A 21,086-nucleotide genomic window follows, 5' to 3' on the forward strand; every position below is an offset into this window, starting at 1 on the left:
ATTGTAATTCTCCATCAAGAAGGATTAATCTGTGCAACAGAATGCACTGGGAATAGTGTGGTGTCAGACTCCCTCCCCTGAGTTTTGGTATTTTATCAAGGGCTGCCATGCCCAGGGAAGGTGCCAAAGTGATTTATCGCTTCTCCTGTTGCTTTATCCATGTGCCAGGAGGTCGTCAGGTAGCACAGTTTGGCACTGGGGATCTGAGCATCCGAGGCTGCCTGAGCCCCACGGCCCCAGAGTTGGGTCTGTGTTTTGGAGGTGCCTCCCATGGCTGGAGAAGGATGTGTCATTGCATCTTAATGTCCCTTCTTCGTGTCTTCAGGGCACAGTTAAACCTTTTTTTCTCTGGGAAAAGGAGACAAAATGGAGACAAAATGGAGATAAACTGTCCCATCTTCAGCAGAAAACCATGTTGGAGGGCCATGACCCCATCCACGACCCCACTCTTCTGATAGGACCCAATCCTGATGCTCTTGGAAAACATTTGGGAGCTGATGGACACTGACTCCCAACTCACTCTTGGCTGGGGTGGAGTCATGGTTTAGGAATGGTCCCCCCAGTTCAGTGCTTCTACTGAGACTCTGCAAACCACTGTGCTGCTCACTGGATCCCCATTCCCCTCCCCTTCTCCTCCTGGAGAAGAGAATTAGAGGCATGGAAGGCAAAGATCATCATCAAAATGATGGGTTGAGATAAGAACAATTTACTGGAAACTGGAATGAGAAAACAAACGGTAACAGCAACAATATAAATAACAAAAGGGTACAAAACCAGAGTGATTCACATACAAAACTGCTCACCTTAAGCCAGAGCTGCTCTGGCTGGGAAGAGAGTCCCTTTCCTGCCCTTCCCCCCAAAAATGATGTGAAGTGGTATAGAATAACCAGGTCCTGGCCATGCCCCCTCCCAGCCTCTGCAGGAATTAACCCTCGCCTGGCTGCAACCAGGACAGGTAGCAAGAGGAATTTCCACTCAGTCTGGCAACAAACACTTGGCCATGATCATAGAAATCTTTCCTTGTGGAGTCTGTTTTGCTGCCAGCGCCATTGGCTTCTTTTAAAAACAGGAATGGAAGGGTGGGGAGGGATCCCACAATCCTTGAATCCCACCCCCTGAGTGAGATTAGAAAGGATTTAAATTGCTGAAATGGCAATTAAAATAAAATTGATATATTCATGTTGAAGATCCACTATTGTAAACAAATAATCATCATGGTCTTTCCTTCTCCCTTCCTCTATCTAGCAGCAAAAGAAAAAAAGGAAAGGGAAAAAGATGAAAGTGGGAAAAGGGATAAAGCTTGACAGAGTTTGCTGGTGGGTTTTTTTGGTCTTTTTGAGAGCTTGAATATTTTGAAACCAACTGTAAATGGAAATTCTTCCCCGTGAGGGCGGTGAGGCCCTGGTACAGGCTGGAAGTGGCCAAGGCCAGGTTGGACAGGGATTTGGAACAAACTGGGATAGTGGAAGGTGTCCCTGCCTGGGGCAGGGAGCTGGAAGAAGGTGAGTTTTAGGGTCCCTTCCAACCCAAACCATTGTGGGATTCCCTGATTCTATGTAATAAAAACAAAAAGGGTGTTGGGAAGAAAATAATCCTTAACTCTTCTGCAGTCAGTGCTTTGCCCAGCAGTGATGAGCTTATATTAGATTTTTCCTGCCTCTAAAGCAAATTGAAATGCAGAGATTTTTAATTTTTTCTCTTTGTCCTACAATCCCACCTCCTCCTGATAGATTGGGTGCACTAAGTGACTTTAGCCAGGCTCTGGACAGTGCATTCACAACCAGAAAAGCGTTATATCCCCTCCAAAAAACCCAAACCCCATCAAAAAAAAACACTAATCCCCCCAAACCAAACAAAAAAAATCCCAATTTAAATCACTTGAGATAAGTTGGATGTTATCTTAAGGCTGCAAATTGCTTGTTTGCTTCTCCAGCTGGAGCTGTTAATTCAGAACAATTAACACACCGTTTAAAACCCAGACAAAGCATATGGAGGCAGTCCTTGGGAAAAGAGTGCTTGGGATGGAGTTCCTCAATGTAAAATCAAAGGATAACTCCAGTTTGTCTTTCCCCTTAAATCCTGGCAGGTGGTGTGGGAAATGACACAAATACCAGAGAGTTTAGTCCACCAAAAACCCTGCTGGGATGCTGGGTCGGTGCTCAGAGCAAGAGCCAGCTGGGTCTCTGGACCCAAAAAGAAATCAAGTGTTGACATTCATTGTTAGGATGAATTTACCACTGAGAGTGGCTTCAGCCTCCTGCTCATCCTTCAAATATTTCTTCTCGATGAAGAAATAGCCAAACCTAGAATGAATCCTAAAATAATGCCTGAATTTTTTTGCTGGCCCCTTGGCAATGCCATGAAACTCATCCCTGGCTCCATCCTTTTGGCCTTTTGCAGCATCATTTTGGGCAGCCGCCATTTATTTTCTCAGGTTCCGTTTTGATTTTTGATGCAGGTGGAGAACAAAAGCCTAAATCTGGAAAGAAACCCCGAAATACAGCAGTTCCACCTTCTTAAAATACTGAAGTGAGCTCAACCTGCTTAAAATATCTCTGGGTCAAGGGAGCAAGGAGGTGAGCTCATTGCTTTTCCGCAAGGACATAAACCACTGTTAGATTTTTATGGGATGCTGTAGGAAATACTGCAGCAGTTGTTGCATTTTTTGCAGCCCAGTGGTGGCTTTTGGGATGATCCTTCCTTCCTTCCACCATGTGTCCATGTGTCTTTTCGCCATGTGTGTTCATCCATGCATCTGTGCATCCTTGCATCCATGAATCCACACATCCGTCCATCCGTCATTTTTGGTCTTGCACATCTGACCAGAACTGCACACAAATTTCATTGAGGACACCCAAGGATCTTTTATTTTTTTTATTTCACTTGAAAAAATCCCACAAATCCAAATGTTTTCCTCAGAAACTTTACAGGAATTGGCATGGCTGAAGGTGCAGCAGCTTTCAGCATCCCCGACAAATGATGGGCAAAGAAGCTTTTCCATCTCAAAGTTGGCACTAAGATTTTGGGGTTGGGGACCCCTGTAACGTGAGCCCCCCAAAACCTTCATCCCCCAGAGCTGTGAAAGCCAAGCAGGTCATCTTTAAGAGCTTTTTCTGCAAACCCTTTCCTGTTACTCCCCCATCCGAGGATGGATGTAGGCAGCATCGGCAAATCTGAATAACTAATCAGAGTCCTCATTAACCCCCCACTGAGATGCTCAAACATTCACTTTGCTGTTTGTGAAGCAGGGAAAGGAAAGAAGAAAAAAAAAAAGGAAAAAGGGGAAAAAAACCTCACAAGCCACCCTGCATTAAAATTGATGTGTTATTAATCCCACTGTTCCAGACCTCATGGGTACCGAATTTTCCTCCGTCTCGCCCGAGGCCGAACAGTGTGGTGCTGCTTCTGCAGGGCACTTTGCCTTTCCATTATTTATCAGCACAGTGGAGAGAGGCTGCTTTTGTTCCCTGGGTCCAGATGTGCTCACATGCACAAATCTGGGGTGGGGATGTCCAGTATTTCTCCACATGCCCCATTTGGATGAATGTGAGTCCCCCACAGCAGGGCTCTGCCAACAGACGTGTCTCTCTCCCAGCCGTGTTTTTCCTCAAAGTAGCTTTGCTTTTGCAGAAATACAAAAATATTTGGGTGTATGGGCATGTCTCGAATCTTTCTCTGAGAAAGGGTGGGGTTTGTGCATCGCCAGTTTAACTTCTGAAATGAAAACACCATATTCTTCTTTTCCCCTTGGAGCATCCCCAGCCCGTATCCACAGGCTGGAGGTGCTACAGAAGTTGCACTGCAGGGGGAAAAGCCCAACACACCAAAGGTTCTTATCACAAAAGTCCTCCTGGCAGATGGCAGCAGGTGTTGTCAGGGTATTTGGGGAGTCACAATCATCCCTTGGAGCTCCTTAAAGGGTTAACTGAAACTTGAGCTTTGATTTCTGCATTTCTACTGTTTTTCACAGGTTCAGGGTTCCTCTGCTTGTCTCCATGGGTGTGGAGTTTGGGGCCAGCAGAACTTGCTGCTGGGGATAGTTTGTGGTATAAAAAGAATTCAAAAAACCCCAGCATTGGTGGGGATTTCACCATTTAAGGTTTCCCCCCAAGTCAGAGGAGCTGGCATTAAGTTTATTAAAACATGATAGTCACAATTAAATAGCATTGATGTGATGAGGTTGGAAGCACCATGGCCTGCTCACGTTGAAAAGGAACAAAGTGACATGCCTGGAAAAGCCTCCTTGCTTTAAAATCCCACATTTTGCAAAAATCCTGAATTTTGTTTTGCTGAATGTCAGCTTTATTAGCATTCCCTTCCACTTCATTAAAACTTGTTCAAGGGATGCCCTTGGCTTTTTGCAGCCGGGCTAGAGGCTGCTGTCCCAGGATAACTGGGCTCCCATCTCTGCTCCTGGATGCTATTCAGGTCAGCCAGATCAGGATTTAGGGCATTTGTGGGGATTGATGACTTGTCAGAAATGGTGTCTCATTCATGACCTGGGGCAGCTGCTGGATACAACCATGGGACAGCCTGGATCTTCTGCCTTGCATTGCCTGTGGTGGAGCATCTTGAAGGAGGCATCTCCTCCACTCCCTTTCGCATCGGGAGGACTTCAAAAGCCTTTGCTAAACTTCAAAGGATGCCTTTTGAAGTTGCTAAAAGTGCTCAAAAAGACTCCTCTCTCTCTCTCTCTCTCTCTGCAAGGCTGTTCAGGGAGGTGTCCCTGGTGGGGTTGGCTCCTTGTGTTCCTCGTGACGGGGACAAAAACGGCTCCGTTTCTGCTAAAGTTGCACAATGTTTGTGTCCTAAATGCGTGCAGCACCCAATACCTCAGGTCTGACCCCCTCCAAGGATGGAAATCAGCCTGACAGAGCCTTATTTCTGCTCCCTTTCCTCCAGCCCTCATGCTTTGTTCACACAGCAAGCAAAGTTTTTCCTGTGGGATAGAAAGAAGTCTTTATGGGGATGAAGGGCTGGTGCAGAACATGAGCTTTTCCATCACCATGTCAGGACAAATCCAATGAAAATCAAGTCTGGGTTTGCTATATGTGTTTGGCATGTTCCTCCAAGGCATGAGCATTGTTTATTTACCATAAATAACCTTAATATCTCACCTGCTTCCTCTGTGGTGGAAGAATTTTGGACTCAGGCCCTTCTGAGCAGATCTCAGCAGGACCTACACCTGCCTGAGAAGTCAAGAGGCACCTTGACCTTTTGTCTCACCAAATTTTCCGTGTTTGGAGGTTTCTGGCGTGTTTTGCTCTGGGATGACCCGGTTGTTTCCATGTCTGTTCTTGGGCAACGACCTTAGGCCAGGTTTCCAGAAATGGCCCTTCCCCACACTCTGGACCCGTGTTCCTGGCTGAGATGATGGATGCCTGCTGTGAAGGCACAAAACCTCACGTGTTGATACGGCCAGGGGTTTGGGATGGAATTAAAACCAGGGGAAAAGTTCTCATGGATCTCCTCTCTGGCCACAGCACACCAGACATGGCTCTGCTGGAGATGTAAAGCAGAGCTGCACCCCTGGGGTGGGTTTGGGGTGTCTGAAGAGCTCTCTGGAGTGCTGGTAGGTATCTCAGGTGTGTTTGGGGTGTCTGAGGAGCTCTCTGGAGGAGCTGTGAGTGTTTTGGGTATCTCAGGTGTGTTTGGGGTGTCTGAGGAGCTCCCTGAAGATGGTGTGTGCCATGCTGGGTGTATGGCACGTGTGACAGATTTGAGGAGCTGCAGCCTGGTGCTGTTTTTCAGAGCTGTTCACGTCAGCTGTGAGCTGGTGAGGAGCTGTCCAGGGCTGGTTTGTACCAAGGTGATGCATCAGGGGCAGACTGAGAGGAGGTTTTGTGCATCAAGAGCCATAGATTGGACTGTATATATATAAAATATAAGGGATTTATTCTGGAGATCTGAGGAGCTCTTTACCAGGAGATAAATATCAAGAGAGATGCATCAGACATATATGGGAGGTCTCAGGTGATGATTATAGAGGTAGAGGTAATACCTGAAGGTGATGTATAATTGATTGTATAATGTATTATACAATCATAATATATATTATATTATATTATATTATATTATATTATATTATATTATATTATATTATATTATATTATATTATATTATATTATATTATATTATATTATATTATATTATATTATATTATATTATATTATATTATATTATATTACATTATATTATATTATATTATATTATATTATATTATATTATATTATATTATATTATTATAATATTATACAAGATATATATTATTATAATATAATATTATATTATATATTATTATAATATAATGATATAATATTTATATCATAATTTATATTATGATATAAATATTATACAATACATTATACAATATATATATATTGTATAATGTATTGAGGGACATTCATCAGATGGATATTGAAGGTCTGAGGGGATCACTGGAGTTGATATATTTGGAGAGATCTGGTGAATTTTATCCCTTGTATTCCTTTTTTTTGCAGTCAAACACAAAACACCCCTGTGGCTGTGGCTGTGCTGGTCCTTGCTCATCTTCCTTTTTCCACTGAAGCTGCTGAGATAGGCCTGGAAATCTCAGTCCCATAAAGACCAGATTTTTTGGCAGTTGCAAAATCTTCATATGCATATGGATGGACTTTTCTTTATTAAACAGTGTCTGGGAGCTCCCCCATTTTGGAGGTGGTATCTGCTCCCCAGTTCACTCTGTCTGAGCCCAAAAACACATTTACACTCAAGGAAATATTATAACTGACCAGGGAAATGGCAACTGCCAGCATGAAATGGGGACACAGCAAACATCAGGTGCTGTTTCATTCCTTTTTTTTCCTTTTTTCTCCTTTCCAGACTTGGATTGTACCAGTAACCCTCAGTGTGGTCCCGTGACAAACTTTCACCACCCAGCAGGAGTGGAAAAGGAGGGGACAGGACGAGTTCAGCCTCCATCCTCTGTGGGCAGACCAACAACAACTTCCATTTCTGGACATATCTCGGTTCGACCTCTAAATATCTGATTTATTTTTTGCCCTTTTCTGGAGATTTTTAACCCTGCTGGGGAAAACCCCTGATCTAGGTCAGACATCAGTTCTGTTTTCATCCCCAGGGGATATTCCCACCTTTATTCCTTCATTCCTCCTATTTTCCCCATCATCCTTCAGAAAAAATTAAGAGTGACTTGCCATCCATGGCTTCATTGACCCTGCCAGAATACCTTTCCTAGTGCAGACCTTCATCCTTTGCTTAATATTTCACTTTCTTATTTCATCATTTTCTCTCAATATTCAAATATTTCATTTTTGCTTTCCCAGGTTGTGATCCCTACCCAGTTTTCGGGGCAGTGGGAGGACACTTCCAGGGCAGTGGCTCCCTGAGCACCCCCTAACAGTAAGGCTGCTTTGCTTTATATTAATTAATCAATTATATATATTAATTGTGCAGTTATGTACATTAATTGAGTAGGATTTAGTGAGTCATGACCTTGGTTTTATTTGGTGGCTTTATCTGGAGGAATTTTTGCTGTGATCTGTTGCATTTAAATTGTATCAACCCTTCCCTAAATGCAGTGAGCATTTCAGAGCAGAATTACACTTATTTTTATTTTTTTTTTAAGAACTCAGTCTGTGCAGGGAGTCTTGTTTTAAAGCTCAAGTGTAGATAACATATTGTTAAGAGCCCTACAAGGCATAAGCAGCCTGCAGGAAAACACAGATATATTTTTGTGAAAATACTCTGAAATATAGGCTGTTGTCGCTGCAAAATTTTGGCACAGCCAGCAGTAGGGTGCAGAGAAATGGTCACCAACTAAAAATAAACGAAATGCAGAGCTTAAAATAAGATATACATGAAACCAAGGGTTTCACAGTCCTTTAGTCAACCCCGATCACTAAAATTAGGGCTTGACAGAGTGACAAATGTGCTTGATCCGTGCCAAAACCAGGGCACCCGGCAGGTGACACAGAAAATAAAACCCTGCTGGCTACAGCTTCCCTCCTGCAGGAGCAGAGAGAGATCTTTGGTCACTGAAAATGGGAGTGGAACCTTCAAAATGTGTAAATATTCTACAAAGGTTTATTCCTAAACTGGTTTTAAGTGGGGGCTTCTCAGGGAAAACCCCAAAACCATCATTTGGTCCATGGCCCTGCAGAGCATCTTTTCTTTGAACCTTTTCTTTTGAGTCTTGCCTCCTCTGAAAGTCCCTTTTCGTAAGAAGCAGCCAACAGGGGGAGGATTATTTCCCCCAGGCTGTCCTTTAAGCCCTGATTCTTGCTGGTGACCCTGCTTCAGCCAAAACCACAAAAACCACACGATGAAGGAAGTGATGAATTTCTCCTCAGCCTGATTTTACCCCTTTCTGATAAAGGTGCAGGTTCATGTTGGAATTACCTTTCTGGTGAGTGTGGGGGGGATTGGGGTCACCACAATCACCACTTTTCAGGGGGATCCTGTCTGCTTGATGCCCTCTTTCCAATCTGTATTTCAAACTGAGCTGCCCAGTGCTTGCCTAAAAGTGATGCCTTGGAGAGGCTCCCTAGAGCAGAGCCCAGACAGAGCTGAGAGAATAAAGTGGGGATTTACTAAAGGCCTTTAACAGACACACCCTGGGCAGCCAAAGCCTCCCAGAGGCTGCCCCCAGGCTGGACAATGGGCACCAGTTTTTCAGCCAGATCTGAGTTTGGTTCATTTGCATATCAGGGGTTAATTGTGCAATTACAGCTCCAGGTCATGAAGCCGCGTTCCCCCAGTTTGCCCCTCCCCAGTTCACTGCTGTTTGTATTTTGGGGGGCTGAGGCTGTTGGGTGTCCCTGGCTTCCAGGCCCAGAGGAATTGTTTTGTGTGGCCAAGGTGTGAAGACAGCAGCTGACACTTTATATGGAATTTAGAGTTATGCACTGTGGGATTTGGAAAATATAAAGACTAAAATCTCAAGGCATCAAAAGGACTCGGTTCCCTGCCATGAATTTTGTGTGCATTGGGTTGTTCTCTTTGGAGGAGCTGGGTCTGTGGAGGACACAAAGTGCAACCTGGCCTGGAGGTATCTCCTGCAAGGAGACCAAACCTGAACTGCTCAGCAAATGGTGCCAACAAGGTCCAGACACCTTCCTGTAAAGGCACAGAAAGATGTGATGGTGGTGGGTGTCCACTTAATTACCTTCTGGAACGCTGGGCTGGCATTGCTCGAGGTGGTTAATGATAGAAATTACCTGAAGTCTTCTGAGAAACAACTTGGTTTCCATTGGATTTCTCCATTGTGTGTTGGTCCCCCAGTTTCCAGGCACAAAACTGTTTCAGCTTTTCTTCTCCTGAAGCCCCTATGACCACAAGATGCACCTCTGAGGCCAGGCCATACCTTTTGTCATTGTGAAAAATAAATGGTGAAAGAATTTATCATATCTGTCTCACACCATGAACACTTTCCAGTCCTTTTTTGACTCAAATCTCCTCATTGTGTTGAGTTCAGGCCAGGCTGAGGTTTACTCCCATTTGGAGTAAATGGAGAAGACAGTCTTATTAAGCATTACTAAAGGAGTTTGAAACCCACTGTAACTCCCTATAAATCACCATGTCATATCTCAAACATCTCTTTTATCATTGAGGCTGGAAATATGGCCAAAAAATTGCTTTCAAATGGGCAAATGAAAGATGTTTCAATTGTGGTGATTAATCAAGGTGCTCCCATCTCAATCTTTAGTGTCTTGGCTCGGGGTTTGGATAGGGACAACTCTCTCTGGATGCCAGAGAGCCTGACATGCCTCAAGGAAAACCTTATTTTTGTTTTCTGGCCAGCAGTCAGAAAATTCCCTATTTTTCACAGGGAATTTTACATTTTACATAGAAATTCAGGAGGAAGGTAAGATGGAGAGAAGCCAGAGAGTTGCAAGAGAGGGATGTGAAGTAAAAACTGCGAGTCAAGAACTCTGATTTATGGGGGCTCCAGAGGGAGTTTTTCCCCCTCCCAAGGGGAAAATTTCCAAGCATGATAGCAGGATATAGCAAGAAATGAGGCAGATTTAAGGGGGGATTTTATTTGGTGTGCTGTGGAATTGCTGTTTTCCTGATTTTCCCAGTCAGGGAAGTGGGAAGTCTTTGCATGAACTCTCACCTCCCCTGTGTTTCTGCAGTTGGGTTCACTCTGCTGTTTTTAGCAAGTCCAAAACAGAAAAAGCTGGTGTCTGTCTGTGTTTACCTGGTGATACTCATGGAGGTTTTGGGAGATTTGCATAAAACCTGTGAGATTTGAGTTGCAAAACAACCACCCCAGGAAGGCATTAAATTGAAATAGTCTCTAAAAATATGGAAGATTGCAGTATTGATTATGGGGTGTTTATGGACTGCAGCAACATTTACAAAAAGTCTTTGGTTTGTGGTGGGATCTGTGCCAGAATTGTTGGCAGTGTTGTGGGTCTTGCACTGGCATTGGTCTGTTTTGCATTTTGTGATATTTGCAGAGGCAGAGAAATTGGTTGTTGTTATTTAATAATGGTTTTTCCCAATTTAGTGCCCCCTCCCCAGGTCTCCAAAACTTCCTGCAGTTCATCCTTCCCCTCATAGAGAAAAGAGAAAAATAGAGAAAATGTTAGAATTTTTTTTCTAAATTTTTAATAATTCCTAAAATTTCTAAATAATTATTTAGAAAATAGAGAATAGAGAAGAGAGGCACACAAGGCAAAGATCATGGGTTGGGATGACAATTTACCTGAAACAGCAATGAGATAGGGAAACGAGCTTGTGACAGCAATACAAATAACAAAAGTGTGCAAAAGAGAGGATGGAGCTTTACCCAACCACAGCCATGCCACCCAAACAGCTCCCTCTGCTCAGGACCAGCATGACCCCACTGCTCTGCTGTGCTTGCTCCACAGGAATGAATTCCCTTCTCAGAAGACAGAAATTCCCTTTCCCCTTCTCCTGGCAATGGCATGGTTTGGTATCAAATAATATTAGGGTCTGGTGAAGTTCCCCCTCCCAGCTATTGTAAAAATTCACTCTGTCCTGGTTGAAACCAGGGCTTTGGTCAGGGACTGCAGGTGTCAGTTTGGAATGGAAAAAACTTCAACAATGGTTTCATTTTTGCAGAGCAAGAGAGTTTTTGAGCGTGTTTTTTCTCAGCTACCCATCCTCAAGCAGCAGCACTGATGTAACCTTTGGTCTTGGGACAGAAGTTTTGTGGAATTCACAAATATTACAGTTTCCCATGGCCTTGTTCACCTTCACTTAAACCTCTTCTTCCAGCTCATGTCTCCAAAACTCAATCACATTTTTTCCATTTCCTTTTTTGTCCTGTGAGCAGCTCTTTTTAACCTGTCAGGGACCTTGGGGATGGAGCCTTCAATGCCATCTGTCACAGCATCCTGTGCACAAAGTGTCCACAGCCTGTCACTGGTGGGGGCCTGCAGGGCTCCATCCTGCACCCCCTGCACCTCAGCATCTTCAGAAACGACTGAGACACAGAACTGGAAGGGATATTAAATATTAATCAAGTTTGCAGACAATACAAAACTGATCTGTTGAGTCCCCTGAAGGCAGGGAGGCCCTGCAGAGACCTTGACAAATTTGAGCACTGGGCCATCACCATGGAGCTGAAGAAGGGAAAGTGTTGGATTCTGCACCTGGAGGTTCAGGCAGACAAAGGAAGGAGATGCTGGAGAGCAGCTCTGCAGAAAGGGACCTGGTCCTGGTCAATGAAAGGTTGAATTTGAGTCAGCAGTGAGGAATTTAAGATTTTTTTGATGATATTTATGATAATTTAGGAGTTGAATTTGAGGCAGTCAGGTGCACATCCTTGTCCTGGGGGGGTTCAGGCCCAGCATCACCAGCTGGGTGAGGGAAGGGATTGTCCCAGGTGGCCTCAGCTGGAGTCCTGTGGGCAGATTTAGGCACAAAATTGATATTGGACCATTAGAGAGCATCCTAAGGAAGGCAACAAAAATGATGAAGGGTCTTGAGGGGAAGCTCAAGGAGGAGCAGCTGAAGGTGCTTGGTCTTGGAGGAGGTTGAGAGGAGTCTACAACTTCCTTGTGAGGGGAAGAGGAGGGGCAAACACTGCTCCCTGCTCTGTGGTGCCCAGCGACAAGACCCGAAGGAATGGCCTGAAGTTTTGTCAGGGGAGGCTTAGGTTGGATATTAGAGAAAGGTTCTTCACCCAGAGGGTGCTTGGGCACAGGAACGGGCTCCCAGGGCACTGGGCATGGCCCCAAGGCTAGCAGAGCTCAAGAAGAAGGTGGACAATACTCTGAGGCACGTGGTGGGACTCTTGGGGATGCCAGGAGCTGGGCTCCATCATCCCTGGGGATCCTTTCCAGCTCAGACTATTCCGTGGTTCTCCTCATTGCCAATGGGGGTTTGAGGTTTGGTGTCTGCAGGGTGGAAATGTGGGTGCTCTGTGATTCCTGACCCATGGAATTAGCAGGTTGTGATGGAGAATGAAGAGCACGAGGCAAGGTTTGAAAGCATAGGGCAGGACTTTAGACTTTGGACATAAATTGTTCAGAGCTAATTGCTCTCAGAGAAGAACTGTTAAAGCATTCATCTGCTCCCAGAAATTTTTTTTTTGGACGTTTCATGCCCAGCAAGAGGAAGTTTCTGCATTTTTGGGGTTCCTCAGCTACACTTCACTTCAAAGCTTTTTGATTTGCTGAAAAAAAAAATCACAGCTTGCTCTTTTGGGAACTTTTCTTGGGCAGAGGGCTGGGTTGCACAAAATTCAAGTATTCTCAGGTTACTTTGAAGAAGCTTCTTTGATGTTTCCCTGTGCCAGTTTGTTTTGGAAGGTGCTTTAATGGTCTTCCCCTATAAAAATAACACTTTAAAATGTATGTAGGTATCTCAGCTCTCCACTTAAAAAAATGAGCAAAGTTGTTTAATGCTGCCGTTCAAGGTACATTAACCTTGTCTACTAAAGCTCTGACTGGCTCTTGCAGGTTTTATTCTCGTGTTTATGTTGCAGAGATATCCCTGGAGCCTTTCAGAGATGGGTATCTTTGGAGAGGAGAGAAATATTTAGCAGTAATTGTTGTTCTCATCAGAAATCCACTGGAGCAGCTCCGTCCTTTCTATGGAGCTGAAGTTGGGATGAGGATTGGGAAATATTAATTAAATAAATACTAATAACAATGTAAACATCAAACAAAAAAAAAAAAAATTAAATACCTAGGTGAAAATATTAAATAAATAAATGCTTCTTTTCCTGGTGCTCAGGGACCCATCCACTGACATTCCAAACCAAGACTTTTTTTGGCATTGTCCAACACGGTGTTTCCTTCTCCCTTTTTTCCCCCAGTGCTTATGTATTGACCAGCAGCTTTTTTAGGAGAAAAATAGAAAAGGGATTTGTTCTGGTCTAGACTTTGTTCTACAGAAATATCAAATCAGTATCTGCTTTAACCCATGCTTTTAGCAGAAACACAGGCTCAATTTCTCCCTTTTTTACCATGCAATAACTAATAACAGGGTGCTGGGAGGTTATGGAGGTCAGCATTGAGTAAAACCAGCATCATGGCCGAGAGCAAAAGATGCTCCCAGTGCAAGAAAACCTCCTGGGATTGGATTGAAGAATTTTGGCTGTGATATGTTGTTAAAAAAAATTAGAACTATTTGATGGCCCAGTGGTGTCTTTGCACAAATGTTCCTGATCTCTCCAGATGAGATGATGCATGAGCCTGTTTGGAATCAACCTTGAATGTGGAGGAATGGTCAAGAATTGGTAATGTCTTGAAAAATTGGATTTTTTTCTGGTTTTGACCATTTAATAGCACTTGGTTTATTTTTAATAAGCTCAGGGTGGCATAAAGGACTTCCTGTAATGGCATGAAAACCCAGTGTTCATCTTTCGGGGTAATGTGTGAATATTGGCAAAAACAGGCAAAAAAAGTGAAGATTTGTTGATAGAAATGGGACATTCAAGAGGAGAGGGTCACTCTTAATTTGCTTTATGGCCAATCAAGAGTTGGCATCACCCGCCGAGGGCGAGCCTGTCCTGGTGGCTCTGAGTGAGATGGATCGTCCTCTGGAGGACCCTCTCCATCCCTCCTCTGCTGTAATTCCTCATTTGAACTTGGCTGAATTCATATATCACAACCTTCAGCCTGCACAAGCCCTCTCTGAAGATGGTGACATAAAAATCTCTCAGCCTGCTGTGGGGGGAGCGTGAGTGACACGGCGTCGTTGTGAATCTCGCAGCATCCCCGCTTCAAAAAAATCCCCCTCAGACAAGGCAATCTGCCCTTAACACAGAAAAATACCTCCCATGGTATTTTTGGGGAAAAAAAGCCCCATCCTTAAGTATCTCTAATAATTTTGTTGCTTCAGGTGGAGATGAAGAAAAGTTGATTTTCTGATTTTTCGTGTTGAATCCCCCGTTATCAATTGCATGTTTTGCTGTGGGGCAGAAGCTTCTCAATGACTTGAAAAAATGATCCCCATTTTCCCATTGGTTCAGAAACAAGAGTTTGGATTGAATATTAACATTTTGCTTTGAAAACAGTGATGTAGAGTCCAGAAAAAGGAATTTTTATTTTTATTTTTATTTTTTTTTCATTCAGCCCCAATTCTGAGCAGCCCTAACCATTCTATTATGAGTTTATGGCTGTTTGATTAATCAAGGAGGTCATATTCACCTAGAGGGTGGTGGGTGACTGACAATAGTTTGGTTTTTTAAGTGTTTTAAGGAGTTATGGTAAAAAATTTCAACTTTTCAGCTTAGGCTTTAATTATTTTTACTTGGAAAATTATGAAATATATTGCTGATAAAAAAAAAAAAAAAAGCCAGCCTGTAAATCTGAGAGTCTTTTAGATAGGCACAATTTTGGGAAATACATTTCCAACGTAATGGCAACATTTCAGTGATAGCTGAAATAATTTTATTTCATAAGGAAATTTAGGATACTTTGATCTCAAGTCACTGCCAAAACCTGAAGTACTGCTGCTTCCAGAAATGAGAGGGCCTTTATGGGTTTTTATTGCTCACCATTTCTTTCTTCTGTGCAAATCCCCCAGGAGCTGCCTGCAATTCCTGCCTTCCTTGATCTCCAGATCCCCAAATTCACTCTTCACCCAAGATCTGAACATTTCCTTGAGGTGGGCTGGAAGTTGGCAGGGGTTTGGTGCTGCTCTGCTCCTTCCAGTGTCTGGATGCCCACAGCCAAGAGCTCCCACAGACAAATTAATTTAAGGAATGGGGGAAAGAAGGAAAAGAGAGGAGATTCATGTATAAAACAAAAAATACAAAAAATAAGAAAGGGTTAATGCATGCAATGACAGCTTTCAACCCTTCCTGTGTTGGCTGCTGATAAATCCACGGGGCTGACAGCTCTGCACTGTTATCCTGAGGTTCATGGCTTGGGGCTCCCATGTGAAACACCTGTCCAGCTTTTCCTGTGGCCACCAGACACTTTCCTGGATATTTACAGTGCCTGAGTGCATTTGTTTCCCCCAAGATAAATATACTGCTATTGGCAACAGCTGTCTCCCACTTTTATCCTTTTTTTTTTCTATCCCCACATTTAGCTGTCAGTCCTATTCTCCAAACAAATCAACACCCATAAACCTCAATGAAGGGCTTGATTTGAGCAGCTTAGATATTATTCAGCAATTAAACTGGGCTCTGGGCTGCCACCTTCTGGGAATAAACTCACCCAAAAAGCTCCCACCCCCCAGTAAATGGCCACGTGCTGGTTGTAGGATCGCTCTTGGCAGGAACAATAGATGCCAAGCAGGGTATTTTTCCCAAAAATAGCAATGTCTTTTTATTTTTTTTTAGCTTCCCACCCAGATGTCCAGACTGTCACAGTGCTAAATTCTGCTTTTCCCCAGCTGAAACTCTTTCTGGTGGGGAGGTTTTTCCCTTGGTGTTACCCCCTGAGGACACAGATATTTGTGTGCCTGCAGCTGCGAGCTGAGTTTTGACATTGGACATCAAAGATTTTGAGCTGTGAGTTCACTCAGGAGCAGATAATTTTGCCTCCTGCTATTTTGCTGTTGGGAGGAAAAAGATGAAAAGCATCATTTTAATCCCATAAATGCAATATCCTCACTGCTAGAGGTCTGTGTCATGCAAGAACCCTGATCTACCTTCACAATGCACAGGATTTCGGGTGTGATTTCTTACTATTCCATTCTTGGGTTCTCCATATTTGTGCAAAGCATAAGAAAGAACAACCTCATTTATTCATGCAAAATAAATTAGAGTTGTTGACTCTCATCCCATGCACACAGCATTTGGTTTTCCTTTTGGATGTGGTGCATTTGTGACCTTAGTCCCTGGCAAAGCCTGAAGCCTCGAGAAGATCAGAATGTTGCACCTCTTCCCCCAAACACCCATGGACCTCACAGAGAGAACTGCATTTTCCACAAAGACTCCCAGATGTGCCTTGGTTCTGACTGAGCTCATCAGTGCCTCTGTTCCTCTTCCCTGCACCTTCCTGCCTGTGACCATTTTGCTGTGAAAGCGATGCTGATGCTGGGTTTTGGTTATATTCCCTCACAATATCTCGGGGTTTTACGTAACTCTCTGCATTTCCTCATGGGGTGGTGCCACAGCTCTTCCCCAGATGAGAAACCAGTGGGAAAAGCAGTGCCCCACAACGAGGAGATCCCTGGGGAGATGTCATCTCTTACAAAAAGGAGGCATTGCAAGAAGAAATGCACCTGTGGAGGACCCAGGAAGATCTGCTGGGTGACTTTGTGAGTTGGCCCAAAGCAGAGCTCCGAGCCGCAGAAAGGACAGGACAGAGTTTTTAAAAGAATTTAGGCAAGATTATTGGCTTTTCTTTCTAAAGCAACCACAGAGCTGCAGTGAAATAGTGGGAGAGGAGATATCTTCAGGGCCAAGAGCTGCTTTTGGGTCACATCTACCACCAGGTCTATTTGTCAGGGACTTTTCCCAGCCACTACAAATTTGTCCCTTCCTGGTACCCCTCTTTTTTCTCCATCTCTTTTGGACCTGAAGATACAAAAAAAATTAGTCTGTTTTCCTCACAGAGAACTTTGGAGAAAGCATCAACTTCCAGAGAGGTTGGAGGTGGTGTGAGGACCATCTCCTCAGTTTATGGGGTGTGTAAAATCCAGGTTTGCTCCCTGGTTCAAATCCAACGAGAGTTTCCACATTTCTGTGCATTCTGTGCAGTCACCTCAGCACAGGAGACAGCTGGGTTGGACAGCACAACATAGGAATATGTTAAATGAATTAATAAATGGATATATTAAATATAGTGGTGAATGTCCACACTGGATTCTCCATGTCCCTTCTGAGGATGTGACTCTGTGGTGGCTCAGGGCAAAGAGACACATCATTTTGGGAGGGTTTGATGTATAATTTTAAAAATTGCAAGTTTTGCAATTATGGTTTGTCTTTCTGCTTCCAGGAAAGAGGAATAGCTGGAAAGGGGATGGAAATCCCCATTTGGGCACTGTGGTTAGGCATGAGAGGGAGAAAGAAAATGCCCTGGGTGTGCCAGGGTTCACAGGGGAGAAAATATCAGGAGTTGCACTGATGGCACCTTCATCTCCAAGAGCTCTCCAGTGAAGATCTCCCTGCCAGTGATCTGCTTCTCTTCCCTCCCAGTGCATTCCTCACCCAAAATCACAAATCTCAAAAAATCATTGAATCACAGCAAGGGTCATCAAACCACCTTGAGTTTCTTCCAGGGCTTGTGTGAGCAACTTCACCTCTCCCTTCTGTCTTTTATTTTTCCTTCCCTTTCTGTGGGATTTTTCTGGGGGAGGAGAGTTCCCTGGTAATCCAGCAGCTCCGTTCTCCTGCCCACAGGTTCTCGATGTGATCCCAAGCAGGATGCACCATGTCTCCCCGGCACCAGCTCTGACCATGATGGCCACGCAGACAGTGCCTCCTCCTCCCTACCAAGACACCCCACAGGTGAGTGTCCTCCAGGACCCCCAACTCCTGCATTACTTACCTTGATTTCCTAAAGAATGGCCATTACAAAGTATTTAACCCCAGAGCATTCCTCTCAGAGACTGGCAGAATGAAAACCCCTCCTATCCATCTCCAAAATTGAAAGATTTTGGCTAAAACTATGGGGTTTTCCCCTTTTTGTCTAATTTCTTAAGCTGTGCCAAGGGAAATTTAGGTTGGATGTTAGGAAAAAGTTTTTTACTGAAAGAGTGATAAAGTACTGGAATGTTCTGCCTGGGGAGGTGGTGGAATCACCATCCCTGGATGTGTTTAAATAAAGATTGGATGTGGCAGTCAGTGCCATGGTTTAGTTGAGGTGGTGTCAGGGCATGGGTTGGACTCGATGATCTCTTCCAACCCAGTGACTCTGTGATTTTGGGGTCTTTGGGTCTTCTTGGAAAGCTGACATGACTGCAACCAGCAGGTTAATTAGCTGGAAAGGTGAAACATTTGACTAAACCAGTTCAGTCATAGCAACGGCCTTCGATTTATTTCAACGGCATTTTTTAATAACCTTTGGCAGGGGAGAAAAAAAGATTTCATCTCCAGTGGTGCTCTAAGTGGTCAAATAGCTTTTCCAAGCATCCTTATGGAGTTGAGTTATTGTAAGAAGAGGAGTTTGTCCAAACTCTTCTGGAGCATCCCAGTGGGCTGCACTTGGGAGTTGAGGATGGATTTTGGACATGATCCTACACCTTGTAGCCCATCCTGAGATTTTTTTAGGGTAAATTTATATTGCATTTCTGCTTTTCCAGCCACAATGACTGAACAGGGGTGATCTGTGTTGTGCACTGAGCCAGCTGCACATTCAAAGCAGCTTTTTTTTCTGTTGTTCATATGGAAGATTTCAAGTTTTTCCTCATTTTGCTGCATTCCTCATCTGCAAAAGCAGAAAAATCTCCCCCCCAACAACAACAACAACAACAACAACAACAACAACAACAACAACAACAAAAACCCCACCCAACAACAAAAAAACCACCCAACAACAACCCCACCAAAAACCCCAAAGCCCCAAGCTTGTCCTCTTCAAGCTAAAACAAATAAATTGACTTTCACACCCCCTCCTTGAAGCCACCCGCGTCTCCTTTCTCCTAATTTCCTTCGGTGGGAAAAGGTCACTTCTCACAAACGACACCTCAGTGGGGTTTTATGGCTCCTCCAACTTCTGTGTCATCATTTGCTCGCTCCACTGCTCTGCCTCCAGTAGGGATTTTTTTTTTTTTTTATCCAAATTTTTTTTTCTTTCCCTTTTCTCACTTACTCAGCAGGAGCCACGGCACCGTTTGAGTCCTAATGGGCAATTTAAGGGACTTTTAAAATAGCCGACATTTTCCGGAGCATCCTTTGGAGACGTCCCCTCTCTCCCTTCCTCATCCCTGGCCCTTATCTGCCCCCTCTTTTAATACATTGAATTTTGGGGACCCTCAGGAGCATTGCTGACCAAATCCTTCCTTGTTTTACCTTATCAAGGGGGTTGCTCAAGCGTTTCTCTTTCTGTTTTGTGGGTTTGCACACAATTCTTGCAGCCAAGAATTGATTTTTTTTTTTTAATTTTTGTTTTTTTTTGACTCGTCTGTGACTGCTGTGAACTTTTCACCTGAAAATTTGGGATTTCAAGGGAAAAGCAAATGATACAAATTTCTTCTCCCCGAAAGTGGGGAAGAAATGGGGAAGACTGGTGATAAATGGAAAAATTATTGATTATCAGAGCTACAATGAGCTCCTTCTCATCAAGGGAACCACTGGGGAGAAAAGTGCTAAAAAAAAGGGATTTGGGGAGCTTTGCATTTATGTTTTACAGCAGAGGCTGTGCAAGCTGTCACCCTCACTGGCAGAAACAGGCAAAAATGAAGCAGAAATGATGGGAAAATCTGCCTTTTGGAAGGAAAAAATGCTTCATTAATCACTGGAATCTGTTAAAGGACTGGAACATGGAGCATCTTTTACACCAAACATGGTCTCACTCCTTGAGTTCTCTTCCTGTTGAGAATTAAAGTCTGCATTAAAATCAATTTTCTAAAAAGAATGAAAACAAAAAGCTGAGGAAGAGTCTTCAGCCATTTCATTGGCAAAAAGAGGCTGTTTGAAAAATAGGTATTTTTAGCATCCAAAGTGGTGAAAGCAGTTTTGCCCTGCCAAAAATGCTTTTTAGGTGGTCAGAAGAGAGATAAAAAAAGGGAGGAAGGGGGATTTATTTACTTATTTTATTTTATTTTATTTTTTTATTTTATTTTATTTTATTTTATTTTATTTTATTTTATTTTATTTTATTTTATTTTATTTATTTTTATTTTATTTTATTTTATTTTATTTCCATTTATTTTATTTTATTATATTTTATTTTATTTTATATTTTATTTTATTTTATTTTATTTTATTTTATTATATTTTATTTTATATTTTATTTTATTTTTCTTTATTTTTTTTTTCATTTTTATTTGTTTATTTTCATTATTTATTTATTCGAAAAATAAGAAAAAAATATTATTAAAAATTGGGTTAATTTTACATAAATTTCAGTACAGAAAGTGACAAAAAGCACCTTTCCCTTTCCCCCAAGTAGTTACAATAGGGACAAAAATGACCAATAACTAACTAACTAACTAACTAATTAACTAACTTACTTTATAAATATATTTTGAAAAAAAAATAAATTAAAAATTGGATGAAAAAGTTAATTTTTCATAATTTTTAACACTGTATCTTTTCTTCTCCCCTCCTCCCACTAATGAACGCTTTTTAATTGTTTATTAAGGGACAAAAATAAAAAAAAAAATTGGATATAGTTCTATCTTTTTAAATACAAAAATATTTTTTAAAAATTTTTTCAACATTTTAACATATTTTCATGGATTTTCTACATTTTTAAGCCTTTTAGATTTTTACATAATGGCAAACATGTTTTTTTTTCATTTTTCTGTATTTTAAATAAATTTTTAACATATTTACAAAGCATTTTTTGGTTTTCACATCTTTGAATGTATTTGTAACATTTTAAAACTTTACTTTTCCAATATATTTGTAAACACATTTTTAGCATATTTGAAACATATTTTAATAAATTTTAGTAGCTTATAATAATGATATAATATTTATTGACATCATTGTATTTTTTTCATCACTTTTTTTTGCTGCTTTTTAAACATAATTTTTTGTGCTT

General features: G+C 42.5%; 1 protein-coding gene across 3 annotated transcripts in view; it reads left to right on the top strand.

Annotated features, from left to right (window-relative positions):
• The window catches only part of PKNOX2 (PBX/knotted 1 homeobox 2), a 92,423-nt gene that overhangs the window by 45,305 nt on the left and 26,032 nt on the right, over positions 1-21,086 (top strand). For all 3 annotated transcript variants that reach the window (XM_088066775.1, XM_088066774.1, XM_088066776.1), the window contains 3 exons: positions 6,862-7,007; positions 7,323-7,398; positions 17,777-17,884. In XM_088066775.1, the coding sequence (XP_087922901.1) occupies positions 17,801-17,884 (84 nt within the window). In that variant the 5' untranslated portion in view covers positions 6,862-7,007; positions 7,323-7,398; positions 17,777-17,800. The remainder of the gene's footprint in view (positions 1-6,861; positions 7,008-7,322; positions 7,399-17,776; positions 17,885-21,086) is intronic.

The sequence above is a fragment of the Pseudopodoces humilis genome, chromosome 25 (assembly GCF_049639895.1).
Source record: "Pseudopodoces humilis isolate 2021_Gansu_Grassland_sample_001 chromosome 25, ASM4963989v1, whole genome shotgun sequence".
Lineage (NCBI taxonomy): Eukaryota > Metazoa > Chordata > Aves > Passeriformes > Paridae > Pseudopodoces > Pseudopodoces humilis.